Source organism: Rhea pennata, chromosome 17 (assembly GCF_028389875.1).
Source record: "Rhea pennata isolate bPtePen1 chromosome 17, bPtePen1.pri, whole genome shotgun sequence".
In the NCBI taxonomy this organism is placed as follows: Eukaryota; Metazoa; Chordata; class Aves; order Rheiformes; family Rheidae; genus Rhea; species Rhea pennata.
This window is the reverse complement of record NC_084679.1, coordinates 10,751,054-10,772,898: the sequence shown is the minus strand read 5'-3', so window position 1 is coordinate 10,772,898 and position 21,845 is coordinate 10,751,054. Positions and strand designations below refer to the sequence as shown.

The following is a 21,845-nucleotide window of genomic DNA, read 5'->3' as shown; positions in this document are numbered from 1 at the left end:
CGGCAGAGGCGGGAGGTCGCCCCGTGTGATGCTTGTGCTCTTCACTCGGCTGTAGCCGTGCCTAGAGTGGGCAGGGGGAGCAGTGGGCCGGGAGCTGCCGGCGATCTCGGGCGGGTGTGCGTGGAGGGGCCGTGCCGCGGGCGGGCGGGCGGGCGGGCGGGCGGGTGTCGCTCGCCGACCCCGCGATTTCTCCGCTCTCTTCTCTCGCTCTCCAGCGTCCCTGGTGCAGCAGCGGTGACTCAGCCACCGTCAGCGTGTGTTCCCTCAGGACAGGCTGCCCAGGTCGCCTGCTGTGGGAATAGCACAGCTGCGACGCCCAGTCCTTGCCAAATCCCGGCTGTACCATGGAGGTGTGAGATATGGTAACAGCAACAGGCCCTTTGCCTCTCTGCACGATCGTCCAGTTCCTGCTCTGCATCCAGGGGCACCTTAGCCATCACTGGGGTCTGAGCTGTGGACAAGTCTGAGTCCTAGTGTGTTAGCAGGGCAGCCCGTGGTCAGGGTGGCCCACGGGGTGGTGGTGTGTGTCCCTGGGGAGGGCTGGGTGCTGCAGGGTGCCTTGTTGAGTGAAAAGTAACGTGTGAAGCTGCTGTTTCCTGGGGCCGTTTTACCTGGGACAGGGGTGAGGCAGGAGCCCTGGGCTGTGGCGAGAGCCAGTGGGAGCTTTGCTCCATCCTGCAGGCTGAGCAGAAGGCCGTCGAGTCCCCAGCCTGGATCCAGGGGAAACCTGGCTGTGAGTGGCAGCAAATGAACTATGACACGAGTTGGGGACCCTGCTCAGCACCTGCGAGCCGTGGGGAGGGGAGGCAACGGGGACACTGGGCAGCGTTGGGGCACCGCCAGGTGGCTCTGAGCTGGGGGGAGCTGGGTGCCCTTGGCTGGGTGGGAGACGTGACCGAGCCGGGCTGGGCGCGGGGAGGGCGGTGCGGAGGGAGGCGCGAGCAGGCGTTGGCGGTGAGCGCGGGGCAGATTTGCATGGAGGGGCCGTGCCGCGGGCGGGCGGGGGTTTAAGAGGGAGTCGGGGGTCCGTGGCAGAGCCCCGTCGGCGTGGGGACGCGGAGCTGTTGGGATCGCGCCATGGCCTGGGCCCCTCTCCTGCTCGCGGTGCTCGCCCACGGCTCAGGTGCCCTGGCCAGCCTGGGTGTGCGCGGCCGGGGCCTGCGGGCACAGGGGCCCCGTGGCGTCCTGCTGCCTGGGGGCCTTTGCTGCTCCGGCACTCGCTGACCTGCCGCTTTCTGCCCTCTCTCCTCTCCCTCTGCAGGTTCCCTGGTCCAGGCAGCAGTGACTCAGCCGCCCTCGGTGTCCGTGTCCCCGGGAGACACCGTCCGGATCACCTGCTCTGGGGCTAGCAGCCGTTACTACAGCAGCAGCAACTATGGCTGGACCCAGCAGAAGCCTGGCAGTGCCCCGGTCACTGTGATATATCAGAACGACAAGCGACCCTCGAACATCCCTGCTCGATTCTCCGGTTCCTTGTCTGGATCCACAGCCACGTTAACCATCACCGGGGTGCAAGCCAAGGACGAGGCCGTGTATTACTGTGCTAGCAGCTCGTATTACTATGCTGGTATCTATGCTGGTACTTGTACTGCTGCCACGTTGACACCAAGCGATGAGGAAGTGTGACACAAACATCCTGATATCACAGGGACTGTTGAGCCGTGTCTGGTGTCCCTGTGTGATGGTTGTTCAGGTCCCAACCCACAGCTCTCCAGACGCTGCCGCACACTATTCCTTCTTTAGATCCCGTGTGTTCCTGGAAGGCAGACGTGCACACGTACGCACGTTGCCTATAAACATTGAATCACATCTTGCCTCACCGATCAGGGCTACGTGGCTCTTGTGCAAGCACAAGCAGCACCACCATGCTCAGCTCTTCCTGTTCCCCCTGTGGCTGATCAGGATGACAGCTCATTAGTGGAAAGCATAGACATACGCATGCGTATAAACACCATGGATCCCCCTGCTGAGTGTGACCTTAGGCACTCGGTCTATTCAGCAGCTGCTCCTGGATCCTCTCATCTCCCAGCTGCCTCTCCTACGGATACGGGTGAGCAGGTGCAGGCCCCCACAACCGCAGACGATCTCCCTTACCAGTAGCTGACCCAGGCCCCCCGGTCTCTCCAGTAGCTGGCTTGGATGCCCTGACTCTTCCAGCACTCAGCTCTCCGACCCCTGGTGGCACCAGTATCCCGCCCAGACTGGAGGCTGCTCTGGTGCTTGGCCCCAAGCCTCTTTTCCAAAGGTCACCTAGCGTGGCCAGATGTTCGCTAGCAAATACGCAGGGCCGTGCACACTCGCACCGTATGCAGGCTCTCTGGGCTCTCCAGAGGCTTCCCCCCAGAACACGTCTCTTGCGACCGTGGCCCCTGTGCCGAGGCTGGCACTTGGACCATAACACAGACGCACCTCCGCACAGCCTAGAGAGCCTCTCGCCCAGGGCAACAGTCAGCTATGGAGTCTAAGGCAGGCCAGGCTGCAACGACCAGGTGCAGGACACAGCCTGGGCAGCACCTGGACCAGCAGCCTGTTCGCACATGCCTGGCCCCTTTCAACCACTCTTCCCTCTGATTTCGTACTCTCGTCCTCCCCCAGACTGCCTGGATCCCTGCCTTTCCCCACCTGTGCGCCTTCCATGAAACATCTCATAATAAGTCTCGTACAATTCCCAAATGCTCTTCCCTACCCGCTCAGGATGAGTCCACACCCTTAGGCAACAATCCACTTGCTCTGCCAGGTTGTCCAGGGAGACTGTCCCCACCGAGTCACCTGCGGAGATGCACACCTACTCCATGGGCTAACCTCCTGCTGCTGTGGCCTGGGGAGGAGCTGGGTAGGGGTGCTCTGTTGGCTCCCGTTTGGTCACAGGGATTCCCAGTTTAACATTGTCCTTCTTTAGTCATGTGCCCTTGTAGAGATGAGCCGTAAATCACCTATCCCACTAGCAAGAGAAGTCTTATATCTAGGGCCTGGTGGATCCTGGACTATTCCCCAGTGCTGTCAAGGGCAGCCTGGGATCCCCGGCCAGCCTGGGTGTCCCCAGCCGGTGCCTGTGGTCACGGGGGCCTAATCATGTCCCGCTGCCCGGGGGTCTTTGCTACTCCGGCACTTGCTGACCAGCTGCTTTCTGCCCTCTCTCCTCTCCCTCTGCAGCTTCCCTGGTCCAGGCAGCAGTGACTCAGCAGCCGGCCTCGGTGTCCGTGTCCCCGGGAGAAGCTGCCCGGATCACCTGCTCTGGGAGTAGCAGCAGCTCCTACAGCGGGATCCAGCAGAAGCCTGGCAGTGCCCCGGTCACTGCGATACGTGATAACACCAAGCGGCCCTCGAACATCCCTGCTCGATTCTCCGGTTCCTTGTCCGGATCCACAGCCACGTTAACCATCACCGGGGTGCAGGCCGAGGACGAGGCCGTGTATTACTGTGGTGGTAGCTATGATTGCACATTGACACCGATCAATGGGGAAGCGCGACACAAAGCTCCTGCCGTTGCGGTGACCGTGGAGCAGTGTCCAGTGGTCCCCTGGGCTGGTTGCCCAGGTCCTAGCACAGCCGTCCCTGCGCTGCCCCAGTCTGCCCATGGTCCGTGGTGGTGCTGGGGAGCGGTAGCTTGGCAATGAGCAAAGGCCTTGAAGAGCTGGGCCCCGTGGGCAAGGAAGGAAGGGGAAGGAGCCAAGAGAGAAAAGCAGCTGAACAACAGGGGGCCACGGAGGTGCTGGGGCCAGGGAAGCCCTGGAGTCACTGAGGCTGGATGCGCCTCAGCAAGCACCTTGTGCAACCAGCCGGGCCATAGCAGGGCTGAGTCGTGCAGGTCGTGTCCCGTTGGGTTCTGCCTGTCTCCAGGGGTGGAGACCTCAGAGCCTCTCTGGGCAACCTGAGCCAGGGCTGGACAACCTTCAGGGCACAGGAATCTTATTCTCGCGTGTAAATGGAACTTCCTGTGTTTCAGTTTGCACTTGCATCCTCTCATCCTGTCTCGGGGCGCCTCTGGGAGGAGCCTGTCTCTGTGTTCTTTCCTCCCGCCTCAGGTATGCATAAGCATTGACGAGCTTCTCCCTGAGCCTTCCCTGCCGCGGGCAAAACAGGCCCGTCTCTGTCGGGCCGTCCCCGTACGAGAGATGCTCCCATCCCTTCAGCAGCGTCGTGGCCCTTTGCTGAGCCTCTGTGGTCTCCTGTGCTGGGGAGCCCGGAGGTGGACGCAGCCCTGCGGACGTGGCCTCGGCAGGGGCTCGGGTGTTGCTGCTGCGCGAGTGCAGGAGCTGGCAGCTGCCTGGATGGGGAAGAGTCCGGGGCAGGTGCAGCCGTGCAGGGCGCGAATTGCAGCGGGCGCAGAGAGGGATGGCCAAGGCCTGTGTGGGGCAGGACGCGTGTAAGAGGGGCAGATGGGGAGTGTAGGGGTGTTCCTGGGGGTGGGCACAGCCCCAGCGCCAGCGCCAGCGCCACGGCCGGGTTGTCGGAGCCGCGGGGGCCGCCTGCTGCCCTGCCTGCTCCAGGAGCCCGGCTCTCCCCGGCCTTTGGCCCTGCTCCGCTCGTCCTGCTCTGGGGACGGGGGCTGTGTGCGTGCCGGGGTTTTGGCGTGTGCGGTGGGACGCGTCTCCGCTGCCAACCTCGGACAGGCCCTGCTGCGTCTAAGGTGGCCGAGCCGGGCTGGGCGCGGGGAGGGCGGTGCGGAGGGAGGCGCGAGCAGGCTTTGGCGGTGAGCGCGGGGCAGATTTGCATGGAGGGGCCGTGCCGCGGGCGGGCGGGGGTTTAAGAGGGAGTCGGGGGTCCGTGGCAGAGCCCCGTCGGCGTGGGGACGTGGAGCTGTTGGGATCGCGCCATGGCCTGGGCCCCTCTCCTGCTCGCGGTGCTCGCCCACGGCTCAGGTGCCCTGGCCAGCCTGGGTGTGCGCGGCCGGGGCCTGCGGGCACAGGGGCCCCGTGGCGTCCTGCTGCCTGGGGGCCTTTGCTGCTCCGGCACTCGCTGACCTGCCGCTTTCTGCCCTCTCTCCTCTCCCTCTGCAGGTTCCCTGGTCCAGGCAGCAGTGACTCAGCTGGCCTCGGTGTCCGCATCCCCGGGAGACACCGTCCGGATCACCTGCTCTGGGAGTGGCTATTGTGCCTGGTACCGGCAGAAAGATGGCAGTGCCCCAGTCACTGTGATTTACTGGAACAACCAGCGACCCTCGGGCATCCCTGTGAGATTCTCCGGTTCCACCTCCGGCACCACGTGCATCTTAACCATCACCGGGGTGCAAGCCGAGGACGAGGCCGTGTATTACTGTGGTGGCTATGCTGGTAGTTGTTCTGCTGCCACGTTGACACCAAGCAATGGGGAAGTGTGACACAAACATCCTGCCATCACCGTTGAGCCGTGTCTGGTGTTCCTGCATGATGGTCGTGCAGGTCCCAACCACAGCTCTCCAGACACTGCCGCACACTATTCCTTGCTTTAGGTCCCCCAGGATCGGCCCCTTTCCCATCGTTTGTCAGCTCAACGGGAGCGCCAGAGCCAGCATTGGTGCGCGTGGCCGGTTAGTGCAGGTTTGCCAGCCCTCGCTGAGTCTCCAGGCGCTCGGCACTCACTGCCCCCACATTTTCTGCCCTCTCTCCTCTCCCTCTGCAGGTTCCCTGGTCCAGGCAGCAGTGACTCAGCAGCTGGCCTCTGTGTCCGTGTCCCCGGGAGAAACTGCCTGGGTCACCTGCTCTGGCAGTACAGGAAGCTACAGCTGGTTCCAGCAGAAGCCTGGCAGTGAGCTGCTCACTGTGGTGTGCAATAACAGCAAGAGACTTCGGTTCCTGTTCCACCACTCTGTGGTTCCAGGTCTGGCCCCACAGCCATGTTACCCATCCCCGGGGCACAAGCTGCAGACAAGGCTGCAGTGTTATGTGCAGTGTGGTGGCTGGGATGGCAGCACTGGCCAGGGTCATGGTGACAATGTGGGACACGCAATGGGGAAGTGAGGTACAAACCTGCATTGGCCTTGTGCTCTTGTACTGCTGTTGTCGCTGGGACCCACTTGGCAGCAGCACGCGTGCAGGGAGACCAAGACCCCTGAGGGTCACGTGCCTTGTGTTTGGACTTACCGAATCTGGAAGCCCAGCAGCAGGCAGGTGGCTGCTGTTGCATGTTCCCAGATCCAGCAGTTGTAAGACCGTGTGTTCGTGGAAGGCAGACGTGCACACGTACGTGCGTTGCGTATAGACATTGAATCACATCTGGCCTCACCAATCAAGGCTATGTGGCTCTTGTGCAAGCACAAGCAGCACCACCATGCTCAGCTCTTCCTGTTCCCCCTGTGGCTGATCAGGATGACAGCTCATTAGTGGAAAGCATAGACATACGCATGCGTATAAACACCATGGATCCCCCTGCTGAGTGTGACCTTAGGCACTCGGTCTATTCAGCAGCTGCTCCTGGATCCTCTCATCTCCCAGCTGCCTCTCCTACGGATACGGGTGAGCAGGTGCAGGCCCCCACAACCGCAGACGATCTCCCTTACCAGTAGCTGACCCAGGCCCCCCGGTCTCTCCAGTAGCTGGCTTGGATGCCCTGACTCTTCCAGCACTCAGCTCTCCGACCCCTGGTGGCACCAGTATCCCGCCCAGACTGGAGGCTGCTCTGGTGCTTGGCCCCAAGCCTCTTTTCCAAAGGTCACCTAGCGTGGCCAGATGTTCGCTAGCAAATACGCAGGGCCGTGCACACTCGCACCGTATGCAGGCTCTCTGGGCTCTCCAGAGGCTTCCCCCCAGAACACGTCTCTTGCGACCGTGGCCCCTGTGCCGAGGCTGGCACTTGGACCATAACACAGACGCACCTCCGCACAGCCTAGAGAGCCTCTCGCCCGGGGCAACAGTCAGCTATGGAGTCTAAGGCAGGCCAGGCAGTAAGAGTGTGACCACCTTCAGAGGAGAAGAATCTTTTTCTTGCACGTAAAAGGAACTCCCCATGTTTCAATTTGCACTTGCATCCTCTCATCCTGTCTCGGGGCGCCTCTGGGAGGAGCCTGTCTCTGTGTTCTTTCCTCCCGCCTCAGGTATGCATAAGCATTGACGAGCTTCTCCCTGAGCCTTCCCTGCCGTGGGCAAAACAGTCCCGTCTCTGTCGGGCTGTCCCTGTACGAGAGATGCTCCCATCCCTTCAGCAGCGTCGTGGCCCTTTGCTGAGCCTCTGTGGTCTCCTGTGCTGGGGAGCCCGGAGGTGGACGCAGCCCTGCGGACGTGGCCTCGGCAGGGGCTCGGGTGTTGCTGCTGCGCGAGTGCAGGAGCTGGCAGCTGCCTGGATGGGGAAGAGTCCGGGGCAGGTGCAGCCGTGCAGGGCGCGAATTGCAGCGGGCGCAGAGAGGGATGGCCAAGGCCTGTGTGGGGCAGGACGCGTGTAAGAGGGGCAGATGGGGAGTGTAGGGGTGTTCCTGGGGGTGGGCACAGCCCCAGCGCCAGCGCCACGGCCGGGTTGTCGGAGCCGCGGGGGCCGCCTGCTGCCCTGCCTGCTCCAGGAGCCCGGCTCTCCCCGGCCTTTGGCCCTGCTCCGCTCGCCCTGCTCTGGGGACGGGGGCTGCGTGCGTGCCGGGGTTTTGGCGTGTGCGGTGGGACGTGTCTCCGCTGCCAACCTCGGACAGGCCCTGCTGCGTCTAAGGTGGCCGAGCCGGGCTGGGCGCGGGGAGGGCGGTGCGGAGGGAGGCGCAAGCAGGCTTTGGCGGTGAGCGCGGGGCAGATTTGCATGGAGGGGCCGTGCCGCGGGCGGGCGGGGGTTTAAGAGGGAGTCGGGGGTCCGTGGCAGAGCCCTGTCGGCGTGGGGACACGGAGCTGTTGGGATCGCGCCATGGCCTGGGCCCCTCTCCTGCTCGTGGTGCTCGCCCACGGCTCAGGTGCCCTGGCCAGCCTGGGTGTGCGCGGCCGGGGCCTGCGGGCACAGGGGCCCCGTGGCGTCCTGCTGCCTGGGGGCCTTTGCTGCTCCGGCACTCGCTGACCTGCCGCTTTCTGCCCTCTCTCCTCTCCCTCTGCAGGTTCCCTGGTCCAGGCAGCAGTGACTCAGCTGGCCTCGGTGTCCGCATCCCCGGGAGAAACCGTCCGGATCACCTGCTCTGGGAGTGGCTATTGTGCCTGGTACCGGCAGAAAGATGGCAGTGCCCCAGTCACTGTGATTTACTGGAACAACCAGCGACCCTCGGGCATCCCTGTGAGATTCTCCGGTTCCGTCTCTGGCTCCACGTGCACCTTAACCATCACCGGGGTGCAAGCCGAGGACGAGGCCGTGTATTACTGTGGTGGCTGTGGTACTGGTGCCACGTTGAGGGGAAGGAATGGGGAAGTGTGACACAAACCTCCTGCCGTTGCCGGGACCATTGAGCAGTGTCTGGTGTCCCTGTGTGATGGTCATGCAAGTCTCTGCCACAGTCCTCCTTGCACTGCCCCATGCTGCCCATGGCTCTGCCTGGCGTCTCAGCTCAGCCCATGGTTAGGACCCCCAGGCTGTGCCCATCTCCATCATTCAGCAGCTCACAGGGAGGGAACAGATCCCAGGCTGGTGGGGGCCATGCTGAGCCTTGCCTCCTTCCTGTGCTGCTGGGATGGCGTGCCTGTGCATGGCCAGGCTGGCAGCAGGGCTCTGCCGGGTGCCCCTTCTGTCCTCCTGTCCACCTAACACTGCCAGGAGTGACCGCAGTGCTGAGCCTCTGCTGCACACCAGCCTTGCAGCTTCACACTGAGCTGCCACTGAGGCACTTTGACTTCCAGCAGGCTCTGCCCTGGGTGAGGGGTGTACAACTGGTGCACCCTTCTGCTCCCCTAGGCTGAGTTCCCCCCCCAGGACCGGTACTGCCACATCAGAGCTGATGCTGGTGCGCATGACCAGCGCATGCAGGTTTATCAGCCTTCACTGAGCCCCCCCGGCACTCTGCACTCGCTGACCACTCATTTTCTGCCCTCTTCTCTCTCTGTCCGCAGGTTCCCTAGTCCAGGCAGTGGTGACTCAGCCAGCTTCAATATCCATGTCCCTGGGACAATCTGGACAGGTGACCTGCTCCAGAAGTAGCAGTTGCTACTGTGGCTGTAGCTACCATGGCTAATTCCAGGAGAAACCTGGCGGTTCCCCTAGTCACTGTGACTAACCCCAAGCAGAGACCCTTGAGCATCCTTGTGCAACTCTCTGTTTCGTTGTCTGGCTCCACAGCCCTGCAGTCGCAGCTGAGGATGAGGCTCTTTGCTGTTGTGCTGGCAGTGATAGCAGCAGTGATGCTCCCGCTGTTATGCAAAGTAATGGGGAAGTGTGACACAAACTTCCTTCCGTTGCAGGGACAGTAGAACAATATCTGCTGTCCCGAAGTGATTGTGATCCAGGTCCCCACCACAGCCCTTTCCTGCTGCCCTGTGCTGCTCATGGCAAAGCTTTGTTGATAAGAAGGCAGTGGGAGCTGCATCCCTTGGGCACGTGCAGTGAGGGCAGAGGTGTTGCTCTGCGCAGCCAGTGCTGTTTTTAGCTGATAACACACATGGTTTCTGGGGGCAGATGGTTGCACAAGCTGTGCCAGGGTGATTACAGGATGATTTGTACTGCAAGCATGCCCAAGCACATCCTACAGTTTCCCTTTTTGTTTGTTACCTGGCACATCTAGGTGAGCTAAGCAGCAGCAGTGGAGAGAGCTTCATGAGGTCTGAGCTGCTCAGCCCCAACCCTGGACCTGGCCCCAGGCCGGGCCGTCGGGACACGTGTAACAGTGCATAGCCTTCCCATCGTGGGGCTGTCCTTGCACTCCCAGGGCTGGCACTCCCTCATCCGTCCTTGTTCCCAGCAAGGGGCAGCCTCAGGCCCGCCGAGGGCAAGTGCCAGTTCCATACTCAAGGGTCGTCTGCCAACGCAGCTCAACCGGTAAGCAAAACGCTGTGCAGGTTTTCTTCTGTGCCTTGCTCCATAAAAAGAGCTAGACTTCCGAGCTAGACATTGTCATCTGCTTTTTGTCCTCCTCTACAGTGTAACCAAACCCTGTCAGTCTCAGAAATACTCAGAACCAGGTCATACAAAAAAGAGGGCATCAGATTCAGCAAAGCTTTTTGCATAAACAATTTTGATGAGTTTTCATCTACTTTCACCCTCTGCAGCAATGCCTAAGCCTTCCCAGAAGCAAAGCAAACTTCTGAAACAGGAAGTTCCTCAAACCACAAAATCACCCAAGCATCATTTGTCTTTTAATGACTTGCAAGATTCACTGATGCTCTCTATTTCCTGCAGACACTTTTCATGTGAGAAACCTGCATTTGCTGATGCGCACATAACCCATGAAGGACTGGCCTCTGTCCCCTGTTCCCCACACTGACTCACTTTATGGAGTTATTTGTCACTGAAGTGACACACTGAAGCATTACGAGCGGGTTGGATAACTCATAATCCTTTCCTTCCCTGCCTCGTACGCTCCGCAGTGTGCGAGTCAGCTCTCCTGTTTGAGGACGTTAGGGGATGTCATCAAAACTCTCGCAGAGGAGCGCGGGGGCGCGCTGGGCTGCAGCGTGCCGGGCAGCGACCGCGGCTTCGGGCCGAGAGCGGGGCCGAGCCGCTGCCGCCGCCCCGGCTCCGAGCCGCGCCGTGCTCGGCGAGCGCAGATCCCGTCGGCCGGGATCGTGGCCACCCGCGTGCGAGCGGGGGCAGAATTGCCGAGGTGCGGCGCGACCGCCCTCGCAAAGACAGCTGCGCGCTCCGGTGCGTCCGTGGGGGCGTGTGGCCGTTCGAAGAGCGCCGTGTTCTTGGTCTGGGCTTTTGGGGGGCCGCGGGGAGCGCTGAGAGCGGCTGCCGAGGTGCGAGCTGAGCGTGGTCCGCTGCTGAGATAAGCAGTGCTGGCTGCGGGGGTCCTGCTGCCCATACGCGTCCTGCTGCCTGCTCAGTGTAAGGACCTCTTACTCGCAGGGCAGCTTTTTTTTAATTACTAGGTAGTACTGGCTGAATATTTAAAATGAAAAAGATAGCAGGGAGCTTAAATCACAAGCATCTTTGACAGGACTAGCACTGAAAGACTCCAGCAAGGACCAAGACGCCACTGCTACAGCCGTGAGCATACGTTAAAGACCCTCCGGCTTCTCTCTACGTTCTTGTCTCTCCTGAACCCTGGTGCCGCTCTCTCCCACAGGGCAGCCCGAGGTCTCGCCCACTGGGCACCTCTTCCTGCCGTCCTCTGAAGAGATCTCAACAGCCAGCAAAGCCACCCTGGTGTGTCTGCTGGGCGGAGGCGGCCTTGGTGCTGCGGATGTTGTCTGGAAGGCTAACGGTAGCCCCATTTCCACCAGTGTGGAGGCTACCAGGCCCTAGAGGCAGAGCAACAAGTACATGGCCAGCAGCTACCTAGCACTAACTACCATGAGATGGTAGAGCCACGAGGCCTACGCCTGCGAGGTCACACAGGACGGGAAGAAAACTGAGAGAGTCTTCAAGAGATCCGAGTGCTCCTCTTAACCCACCAGGAGCTCGACTGTCCTCTGTCCTCATCCCCTTCCATGTCCCTGTCCCCGTGCTTGTCCATCCCCATGGCTGCTGGTGGCAGCAGCTGTCCTCCAGCTGGGCAGTCCCTGGCATGGCTGTGGTGTGGGGACACTCAGAGGAGTGTGACAGCAGCAGGGAGGGCCTGGCCAACGCAAGACACGCTCTTTGCGTCAGACACAAGCACCCACATGTGTAGGGCTTGTCTGGGGCGCACATTACGCCAAGGCTCCGAGCCGGGAACAGGAGCCACATCTTCAATGGGCAGGACATCTTATTAGCTGTGACCGCTGCTGGTTTCTGTTGGAGCAGAAATAAAAACCTCCTGGGCCTGTGGCCTCCAGCTGCCGCCTGCCGCGGAGGCGCCGGGGCCCCTCACCCCCAGCAGCTGTCCCCAGGGCTGCTCCCTGCAGCGCCGGAGCCCTCTGCTCGCCCCAGCACAGAGCTCCGCCTCTGCCGCTGCCGAAACACCAGGCACCGGGGAGGGGAACGCTCGTTTGCCGTCAGCGGGATGCTCCAGCGCCCTGGCCCCAGAGTGAGCAAGCAGCTGAGCACAGACGCAGCTCAGTGCCTGCAGGAAGAGTGTCGTGGGAGGCTCCTGCACTATCCATCACCTGCTGGGCACTGGGCAGGAGGTGTCCCCCCTCCAGCAGTGCTGATGCTGCTGTTGGTGCCACCACCAACTCTGCAGGTTACATCCATCTTGATGCATCCATTGGGGCACTTCCATCCCTCTGTATCCATTGAGGCATCTCCATCCTGATACATTCATCCTGCTACATCCATTGGGCATCTCCAACAAATATACCCATATCATCACATCAATCAAGCCACCTGCATCCCATCAGGTCCATCTCACTGCATCAGTGGAGCACAGAGTGCAAGAACGGCTCCTGCACATGGACTGGAGGTTTTTGTACAGCCTTGTATCACTGTGTGCTGGTTTCGGCGCGGGGACCCAGTTGACCGTCCTGGGTAAGTCGCTCAACTCCTCGCAGTCTTTCCTTCCCCACTGGGAAATCGGGGCATTTCTGCGATTTTTCGGTGATTTGGGGACTTCTTCTCGGACTCGGTGGTGGGCTGGGCTCTGCCGCCGCTGTGGAGCAGGCACGAAGCGCGCCATTACGGACCTGGCCTCGACTCGGAGGACTCTGGCGTGCGCCCCGGGGCATTTCAGGGCGTTTTCTCAGTTCTCGGCTCTTTCCGTTTGCCCAGGACGCGGAGCCCGGCCCTGGCACTCGCGGCCTCTTCCCGAGACTTGGGCTTTGGTCCCGCAGAGAGGCTCTTTTCTTCTTCGTGGGGAAATTAGTCCCCAGGAAGGTCCAGAGAGGCTCTTTTCTTCTTCGTGGGGAAATTAGTCCCCAGGAAGGTCCAGAGAGGCTCTTTTCTTCTTCGTGGGGAAATTAGTCCCCAGGAAGGTCCAGAGAGGCTCTTTTCTTCTTCGTAGGGAAATTGGTCCCCAGGAAGGTCCAGAGAGGCTCTTTTCTTCTTTGTGGGGAAATTAGTCCCCAGGAAGGTCCAGAGAGGCTCTTTTCTTCTTCGTAGGGAAATTGGTCCCCAGGAAGGTCCAGAGAGGCTCTTTTCTTCTTCGTGGGGAAATTAGTCCCCAGGAAGGTCCAGAGAGGCTCTTTTCTTCTTCGTGGGGAAATTAGTCCCCAGGAAGGTCCAGAGAGGCTCTTTTCTTCTTCGTGGGGAAGTTAGTCCCCAGGAAGGTCCAGAGAGGCTCTTTTCTTCTTCGTGGGGAAGTTGGTCCCCAGGAAGGTCCAGAGAGGCTCTTTTCTTCTTCGTAGGGAAATTGGTCCCCAGGAAGGTCCAGAGAGGCTCTTTTCTTCTTCGTGGGGAAATTAGTCCCCAGGAAGGTCCAGAGAGGCTCTTTTCTTCTTCGTGGGGAAGTTAGTCCCCAGGACGGTCCGAGCCCTTAAGCCTCAGAGCGGAGGAGCAAGTCCCCCGTGCTGATCGCGGCCCAGGCCCTTTCTCCCCGGACGCCGCGCCAAGCTCCTGCAGGAAGGGCCGCGGCTGCCGCCGGCGCCATGCTGCCGCACGGCCAGCGCTCTTTGGGCGCGGGGCTGAAAGGCTCCCCGCCGCGCCGAGCAAAGCGGCCTGTCCTGGGGCTCTGCAGCAAAACTCTCCGGCAGCGGCGTAAAGGCGTGGGGTTTTTTGGGTTTTTTTTTTTTGTTTTTTTTTCTTTTCCCCACGCTGGGGGTGGTGGAAACTGCAGCTTAGTCTGTGGACAATGCTGGTGGAAATATCTCTGTCCTTCGGTGTTGGTGCTCTTTAGAAGAAAGCGGCACAAAAAGGTCTGTGCCCAATGATCGGGGCCGTAGGAACGACAACGTGCAGTTTACCAGCTGCTTCAGCGGGAAGCTCTTTACCGGGGGGAGGTTCCCCTCAATTTTCCGCTGCCTCACTGTGCGTACGGCACAAGGCAGCCAGGCTGCGTGAGAAAGAGCAGCCGCCCTTCCCCGGTCCTGCCCCGGCGTTCTGAGCGCTGTGCCTTTTCTGGGATACAGCTGCTAGTGCCCAAAAGCAGGACTGCTAAGAAGACCGGGTTGGGTTGGGCTGAAGTCCGGAGGCCGGAGAAAAGAGCCGTAGGAGAGGAGAGAAATGGGTTTGTGCCAGGGAACCAGAGATCCCAAAGTGGAAAGATGAGACCGAATGTGTATGTTTGGCTGAAGACAGGCATGCGCCTGCGTACACACGTATACAGACGTGCACCGATGCAGGCATAAAACATGGAAAGCTATGCATATGGAAAATACAGATTATATTGGGCATATTATAGAATCAGAGAATCAGTAAGGTTGGAAGGGACCTCTGGAGATCATCTAGTCCAACGTATTATAGATAACATATTTTACAAAATGTAGAAACTATTCTATAAGAAACATGCATATTTAAGTGCGTTAATAATGTGCATAGATCTTGTGTATATATTATAGATAATGTTACCACCAAGGGTATGATAACTGTAAATCATAAACCGTTAACCATGGAGGAAGCAGGAGCTTCCTGGTGAAGACGGCCACGAGGTGCCGGGGGGTCTCCTGCAGCCTCGGTCTTGCTGCCAGATGCGGCCAGGCTCCCACGGCACCGAGGAGTGAGCTGACGCCCACGTCAGCAATTGGGGACAACAGGGGTTTTCCGACAGTCTTTGCTGCAGCAGCAAAGATGCACCATGGTGCACCTGTGAGCACATTTTAAAGACAACCCCGCTGCCTCCTTCTAAGTTCATGTCTCTCCTGAACCCTGGTGCTGCTCTCTCCCACAGGTCAGCCCAAGTCTTCCCCTACTGTGCACCTCTTCCCACCATCCACCGAAGAGATCTCAGAAACCAACAAAGCCACCCTGGTGTGTCTGCTGGCTGAGTTCTACCCCGGTGTTGTGGATGTTGTCTGGAAGGTAGACGGCAGCGCCAAGTCCAGTGGCGTGGAGACCACCAAGCCCCAGAAGCAGAGCAACAACAGCAAGTACATGGCCAGCAGCTACCTGGCGCTGACTGCCAGTGACTGGAAGAGCCATGAGACCTACACCTGCGAGGTCACGCACGACGGGAAGAAAATTGAGAAAGTCCTCAAGAGATCCGAGTGCTCCTCCTAACGCACCAGGAGCTCCACCATCCCCTGTCCTCCTCCCCTTCCATGTCCCTGTTCCTGTGCTCGTCCGTCCCCACGGCTGCTCGTGGCAGCAGCTCTCCTCCTGCCGTCCCCCTGTGCCCGGCCCCTCTGCCCTGCCCCTCTGCCCCACACTTGTCCCCACACCCTGTATGTCATCCAAATAAACACAGACACTGAACTAGCGCTGGCTCTGCATCTGCGTCTCTGTCCTGCGAACATGGTGTTGGGATCCCGGTGCAAGTGTGGCCCCAAGGGACCAAGAGCCACCTGCACACATCCCTGCCCGGGGCTCTGCTCCCACAGCCCCCTTGGCTCGTGGTCCATGGGGTGGTCAAGCCACCCTGTTCCTCTCCTCCTCCTGCAGCACAGCCCCCCCGGGCAATGAAATCTTAGCCGACCCCGGCGAAGCCCCTGGGGAGCCTCTGCAGAGGCGGGTGGGGAGGTCCCAAATGCCCCAGCAGCTCCTGTGCCACCGTTCCTCCATCCCCGATGGCTGGGCAGCCCCCAGCACGGCCGCGGCCCGGGGACACCACTCATATCCCGGCCTCCGAACTGCCATCAGCTCCCAGCCCATCTTGGCTTCCTGACGGGACCCCAGGAGTGGGCAACGGGCCGCGGTCCCCACGTGGCGCTCAGGCTGCTGGCAGCACTGCCGCGGGGCTCGGCCGCAGCAGGCAGGGCAGGTTACCAGCTGTGACCACTGCTGGTTTCTGTTGGAGCAGAAATAAAAACCTCCTGGGCCTGTGGCCTCCAGCTGCCGCCTGCCGCGGAGGCGCCGGGGCCCCTCACCCCCAGCAGCTGTCCCCAGGGCTGCTCCCTGCAGCGCCGGAGCCCTCTGCTCGCCCCAGCACAGAGCTCCGCCTCTGCCGCTGCCGAAACACCAGGCACCGGGGAGGGGAACGCTCGTTTGCCGTCAGCGGGATGCTCCAGCGCCCTGGCCCCAGAGTGAGCAAGCAGCTGAGCACAGACGCAGCTCAGTGCCTGCAGGAAGAGTGTCGTGGGAGGCTCCTGCACTATCCATCACCTGCTGGGCACCGGGCAGGAGGTGACCACCCCGCCCCCAGCTGTGCTGATGCTGCTGTTGGTGCCCACGGGCTCCGCAGTCTCCAGGGCTTGACCACGGATGGACTCATGTCACCACTGCCAGCTCTGGCAGCCTGCGGGGCTCCCCAAGCCATGGCTGGAGCTGCTGCCATGCTCCCTGCACCTGGAGCCCAGCAGAGCCCAGCACCCGGCAGCTTCAGGGAGGTCTCACCCCTTCCCATGCAACCCTGAGCTCAGCATGTCCCAGTGCGGCCACTGCAAAGAGGCTCCTTGGCCCCAGACCCCACACCAAAAGCCAGCCCAGGTGGGCCCAGCTCTGGGCCTGGGCCTACTCCCTGCCATTCTCCCCACTCAGACCCCCTTTCCTGGGGTTAACGTTATCCCTGCACGGCAAGGAGGGAGACAGGCGTAGATCAAGTGCAAGGCAGCTGCCACGGGCAGCAGGGTGGCCACGACAAGATGGACACCACAGGCGCTGCTCTGCAGCATGAGGTCAATGCAGGGCACGTGAGGCAGCGGCACCAAGGCCCTGCATCTCACCGCAGGTCCTCCAGCAAGGAGATGCAGCCGTCTCTGATGCACCATCCTGCCAGTTCTGTTGTGCTGAGTCTGTCGGAGCACATTAAGCATGTTGCACCTACCCTGATGAATCCACCCTGCCACATCCATTTGGCCCATTCACCCTCATCCAATTGCACCTATCAGGCCTCCTCTGTCCCCATGCACCCACCCTACTATGTCCATTGGGACATCTTCATCCTGCTGCACCCATCTTACAACATCCATCAGGCCACCTAAATCTCAATGCAACCATCCCACAACATCTACTGGATACCTCCAGCCTGCTACATCCATCAAGGCACCTCCATGCTGATGCATCCGTCTCGCTCCATCTCGGGTGCCACACAAACCACGAGCATCCCCTGACTGCCACATCCATCCCACTGTGTCTATTGAGGCACCCTCATCCCAGCACATGAAAAAGAGCACCTCCATCCTGCCATGTCCGTTAGGGCACCTTCATTCCACTGCATCCACCCCACCATGTCCTTAGGGGCACAAGGTGCAAGCACGGCTCCTGCGTGCACATGGGCTGCAGGTGTTTCTACAGCCTCTTGCTGCTTATGGTGATGGTTTTGGCGCAGGAACCCAGTTGACCGTCCTGGGTAAGTCGCTCAACTCCTCGCAGTCTTTCCTTCCCCACTGGGAAATCAGGGCATTTCTGCGATTTTTTGGTGATTTGGGGTCTTTTTCTTGGACTCAGTGGTGGGCTGGGCTCTGCCGCCGCTGTGGGGGCTGGCACGAAGCGTCTATGTACACACGTATACAGACGTGCACCTCTGTAGGCATAAAACATGAACATGGAAAGCTGTGCATATGGAAAATAAAGGTTATATTGGGCATATAATAAATTACATATTTTACATATAGAAACAATTCTATAAGAAATATGCACATGTAAGTGCATTAATAACGTGCATAGATCTTGTGTATATACTACAGAGAACGTTACCACCAAGGGTATGATAACTGTAAATCATAAACCGTTAACCGTGGAGGAAGCAGGAGCTTCCTGGTGAAGACGGCCACGAGGTGCCGGGGGGTCTCCCGCAGCCTCGGTCTTGCTGCCAGACGCAGCCAGGCTCCCACGGCGCCCACGGCCAAGCTGACGCCCACGGCACCCACGGCACCATTGGGGGACAACAGGAGTTTGCTGATGCTCCTTGCTGCAGCAGCAAAGGCGCACCGTGGTACAGCCATGAGCGCGTCTTAAAGCCCTCGCCTGCCTCCCTCTAAGTCCAGACGTCTCTTTAACCCCGGTGCTGCTCTCTCCCGCAGGCCAGACCACGTCTTCCCCTACCACGCACCTCTTCCTGCCATCCTCCGATGAGATTACGGTGACGAGCAAGGCCACCCCGGTATGTCTGCTGGGTCCCTTCTGCCCTGGCTCTGCGCGCGAGGTGCACGTTCCACCTAGCCTCACTATCCACCCCACTACGTCCATTAGGCCCCTCCACCCCATTACATCCAGCAGGGCATCTCCACCCTGACGTATCCACCATCCTGAACATTCAGCGGGGCCCCTCCGACCTGCCTCATCCGTTCCTCTGTGTCCAGCGAGGCACCTCCATCCCACTCTGTCCACAGGGGCAATTCTGTCCTGGTACTTTGACCAGGGCACCTCCATCCTCCCGGGTCCTTTGGAGCACCTCCATCCTGCCACATTGATCAGGAAACCTCCATTCCACAGCATCTCTAAGGGCACCTTCCTCCTGACATGTCTATCCACCTGTGGCCATAAAGGCACCTCTGTCCTGCCACGCGCCATGTCCATCCCACCACATCCACCAGTGCAACTCCATCCCACCACATCCATACTGAGACACTCCATCCCACCGGGCACATCCCACCGTGTCCTTAGGGGCACATGGTGCAAGCACGGCTCCTGCACATGGACTGGAAGCTTTTCTACAGCCTCCTGCTGCTGCTGCTGATGCTTTCGGCGCGGGGACCCAGTTGACCGTACTGAGTAAGTAGCTCAACTCCTCGCAGTCTTTCTTTGCCCACTGGGAAATCGGGGCATTTCTGCGATTTTTCGGTGATTTGGGGACTTCTTCTCGGACTCGGTGGTGGGCTGGGCTCTGCCGCAGCTGTGGGGACAGGCACGAAGCGCCTCTGCGGGCGAGGTGCACGTTCCACCTAGCCTCACTATCCACCCCACTACGTCCATTAGGCACCTCCACCCCATTACATCCAGCAGGGCATCTCCACCCTGACGTATCCACCATCCTGAACATTCAGCGGGGCCCCTCCGTCCTGCCTCATCCGTTCCTCTGTGTCCAGCGAGGCACCTCCATCCCACTCTGTCCACAGGGGCAATTCTGTCCTGGTACTTTGACCAGGGCACCTCCATCCTCCCGGGTCCTTTGGAGCACCTCCATCCTGCCACATTGATCAGGAAACCTCCATTCCACAGCATCTCTAAGGGCACCTTCCTCCTGACATGTCTATCCACCTGTGGCCATAAAGGCACCTCTGTCCTGCCACGCGCCATGTCCATCCCACCACGTCCACCAGTGCAACTCCATCCCACCACATCCATACTGAGACACTCCATCCCACCGGGCACATCCCACCGTGTCCTTAGGGGCACATGGTGCAAGCACGGCTCCTGCACATGGACTGGAGGTCTTTCTACAGCCTTTTGCTGCTGCTGCTGGTGATTTCGGCGCGGGGACCCAGTTGACCGTCCTGGGTAAGTCGCTCAACTCCTCGCAGTCTTTCCTTCCCCACTGGGAAATCAGGGCATTTCTGCGATTTTTCGGTGATTTGGGGACTTCTTCTCGGACTCGGTGGTGGGCTGGGCTCTGCCGCCGCTGTGGGGCAGGCACGAAGCGCGCCATTACGGACCTGGCCTCGACTCGGAGGACTCCGGCGTGCGCCCCGGGGCATTTCAGGGCGTTTTCTCAGTTCTCGGCTCTTTCCGTTTGCCCAGGACGCGGAGCCCGGCCCTGGCACTCGCGGCCTCTTCCCGAGACTTGGGCTTTGGTCCCGCAGAGAGGCTCTTTTCTTCTTCGTGGGGAAATTAGTCCTTAGGAAGGTCCAGAGAGGCTCTTTTCTTCTTCGTGGGGAAGTTAGTCCCCAGGAAGGTCCAGAGAGGCTCTTTTCTTCTTCGTAGGGAAATTAGTCCTTAGGAAGGTCCAGAGAGGCTCTTTTCTTCTTCGTAGGGAAGTTAGTCCCCAGGAAGGTCCAGAGAGGCTCTTTTCTTCTTCGTGGGGAAATTAGTCCCCAGGAAGGTCCAGAGAGGCTCTTTTCTTCTTCGTGGGGAAGTTAGTCCCCAGGACGGTCCGAGCCCTTAAGCCTCAGAGCGGAGGAGCAAGTCCCCCGTGCTGATCGCGGCCCAGGCCCTTTCTCCCCGGACGCCGCGCCAAGCTCCTGCAGGAAGGGCCGCGGCTGCCGCCGGCGCCATGCTGCCGCACGGCCAGCGCTCTTTGGGCGCGGGGCTGAAAGGCTCCCCGCCGCGCCGAGCAAAGCGGCCTGTCCTGGGGCTCTGCAGCAAAACTCTCCGGCAGCGGCGTAAAGGCGTGGGGTTTTTGGGGTTTTTTTTTGTTTGTTTTTTTTTCTTTTCCCCACGCTGGGGGTGGTGGAAACTGCAGCTTAGTCTGTGGACAATGCTGGTGGAAATATCTCTGTCCTTCGGTGTTGGTGCTCTTTAGAAGAAAGCGGCACAAAAAGGTCTGTGCCCAACGATCGGGGCCGTAGGAACGACAATGTGCAGTTTACCAGCTGCTTCAGCGGGAAGCTCTTTACCGGGGGGAGGTTCCCCCAATTTTCCGCTGCCTCACTGTGCGTACGGCACAAGGCAGCCAGGCTGCGTGAGAAAGAGCAGCCGCCCTTCCCCGGTCCTGCCCCGGCGTTCTGAGCGCTGTGCCTTTTCTGGGATACAGCTGCTAGTGCCCAAAAGCAGGACTGCTAAGAAGACCGGGTTGGGTTGGGCTGAAGTCCGGAGGCCGGAGAAAAGAGCCGTAGGAGAGGAGAGAAATGGGTTTGTGCCAGGGAACCAGAGATCCCAAAGTGGAAAGATGAGACCGAATGTGTATGTTTGGCTGAAGACAGGCATGTGCCTGCGTACACATGTATACAGATGTGCACCGATGCAGCCATAAAACATGAACATCGAAAGCTATGCGTATGGAAAATACAGGTGATATTGGGCATATTACAGAGAACATTACAAATTAGAATGTATTATGTAAGGAATAAACGCACATATGTAGGGATTACATATATTGTGTATATACTACAGAGAACGTTACCACCAAGGGTATGATAACTGTAAATCGTAAACCGTTAACCGTGGAGGAAGCAGGAGCTTCCTGGTGAAGACGGCCACGAGGTGCCGGGGGGTCTCCCGCAGCCTCGGTCTTGCTGCCAGACGCAGCCAGGCTCCCACGGCGCCCACGGCCAAGCTGACGCCCACGGCACCCACGGCACCATGTCCACCAGCGCGCCCCGTCCCACCACGTCAGTCCCAAGACGTTCATCGAGACACCTTCATCCCACCGGGCACATCCCACCGTGTCCTTAGGGGCACAAGGTGCAAGCACGGCTCCTGTGTGCACATGGGCTGCAGGTTTTTGTGCAGCATCATACTACTGCTGCTACTAATGAATTCGGCGCGGGGACCCAGTTGACCGTCCTGGGTAAGTCGCTCAACTCCTCGCAGTCTTTCCTTCCCCACTGGGAAATCGGGGCATTTCTGCGATTTTTCGGTGATTTGGGGACTTCTTCTCGGACTCGGTGGTGGGCTGGGCTCTGCCGCCGCTGTGGGGCAGGCACGAAGCGCGCCATTACGGACCTGGCCTCGACTCGGAGGACTCCGGCGTGCGCCCCGGGGCATTTCAGGGCGTTTTCTCAGTTCTCGGCTCTTTCCGTTTGCCCAGGACGCGGAGCCCGGCCCTGGCACTCGCGGCCTCTTCCCGAGACTTGGGCTTTGGTCCTGCAGAGAGGCTCTTTTCTTCTTTGTAGGGAATTAGTTTGGTCGAAGACAGGCATGCGCCTGCGTACACATGTGTACAGACGTGCACCAATGCAGGCATAAAACATGAACATGGAAAGCTATGCGTATGGAAAATACAGGTGATATTGGGCATATTATAGAAAACATTACAAATTAGAATGTATTATGTAAGGAATAAACGCACATATGTAGGGATTACATATATTGTGTATATACTACAGAGAACG

The 21,845-nt window shown here is 59.8% G+C and overlaps 1 protein-coding gene and 1 gene segment (V, D, J or C); both read left to right on the top strand.

The window, feature by feature from the left end:
• Window positions 1–1,051: 1,051 nt before the first annotated feature.
• Window positions 1,052–4,042, top strand: LOC134148382 (Ig kappa chain V region Mem5-like). The segment is given in 4 exon segments: window positions 1,052–1,123; window positions 1,262–1,579; window positions 3,154–3,426; window positions 4,026–4,042. Coding segments are annotated over 4 exon segments (654 nt in total).
• A 753-nt stretch (window positions 4,043–4,795) lies between these two features.
• Window positions 4,796–15,236, top strand: LOC134148381 (uncharacterized). Its single transcript, XM_062590362.1, has 9 exons — window positions 4,796–4,862; window positions 5,001–5,316; window positions 5,432–5,496; window positions 5,602–5,799; window positions 6,367–6,434; window positions 7,756–7,843; window positions 7,982–8,260; window positions 12,376–12,414; window positions 14,708–15,236. The coding sequence occupies exons 1-9, from the start codon at window positions 4,817–4,819 to the stop codon at window positions 15,034–15,036; spliced, it is 1,428 nt and encodes a 475-aa protein (XP_062446346.1). The 5' UTR covers window positions 4,796–4,816; the 3' UTR covers window positions 15,037–15,236.
• The last annotated feature ends 6,609 nt before the right edge of the window (window positions 15,237–21,845 follow it).

What these genes read in the sequence shown, in the direction of transcription:
- LOC134148381 (XM_062590362.1), top strand. Translation starts at nt 4,817, where the DNA reads ATGGCCTGGGCCCCTCTCCTGCTCGCGGTGCTCGCCCACGGCTCAG. An exon ending in CCACCACTCTGTGGTTCCAG is followed by an intron (nt 5,800 to 6,366) that starts GTCTGGCCCCAC and finishes GTGTGACCTTAG; the next exon opens with GCACTCGGTCTATTCAGCAG. An exon ending in GACCCAGTTGACCGTCCTGG is followed by an intron (nt 12,415 to 14,707) that starts GTAAGTCGCTCA and finishes TCTCTCCCACAG; the next exon opens with GTCAGCCCAAGTCTTCCCCT.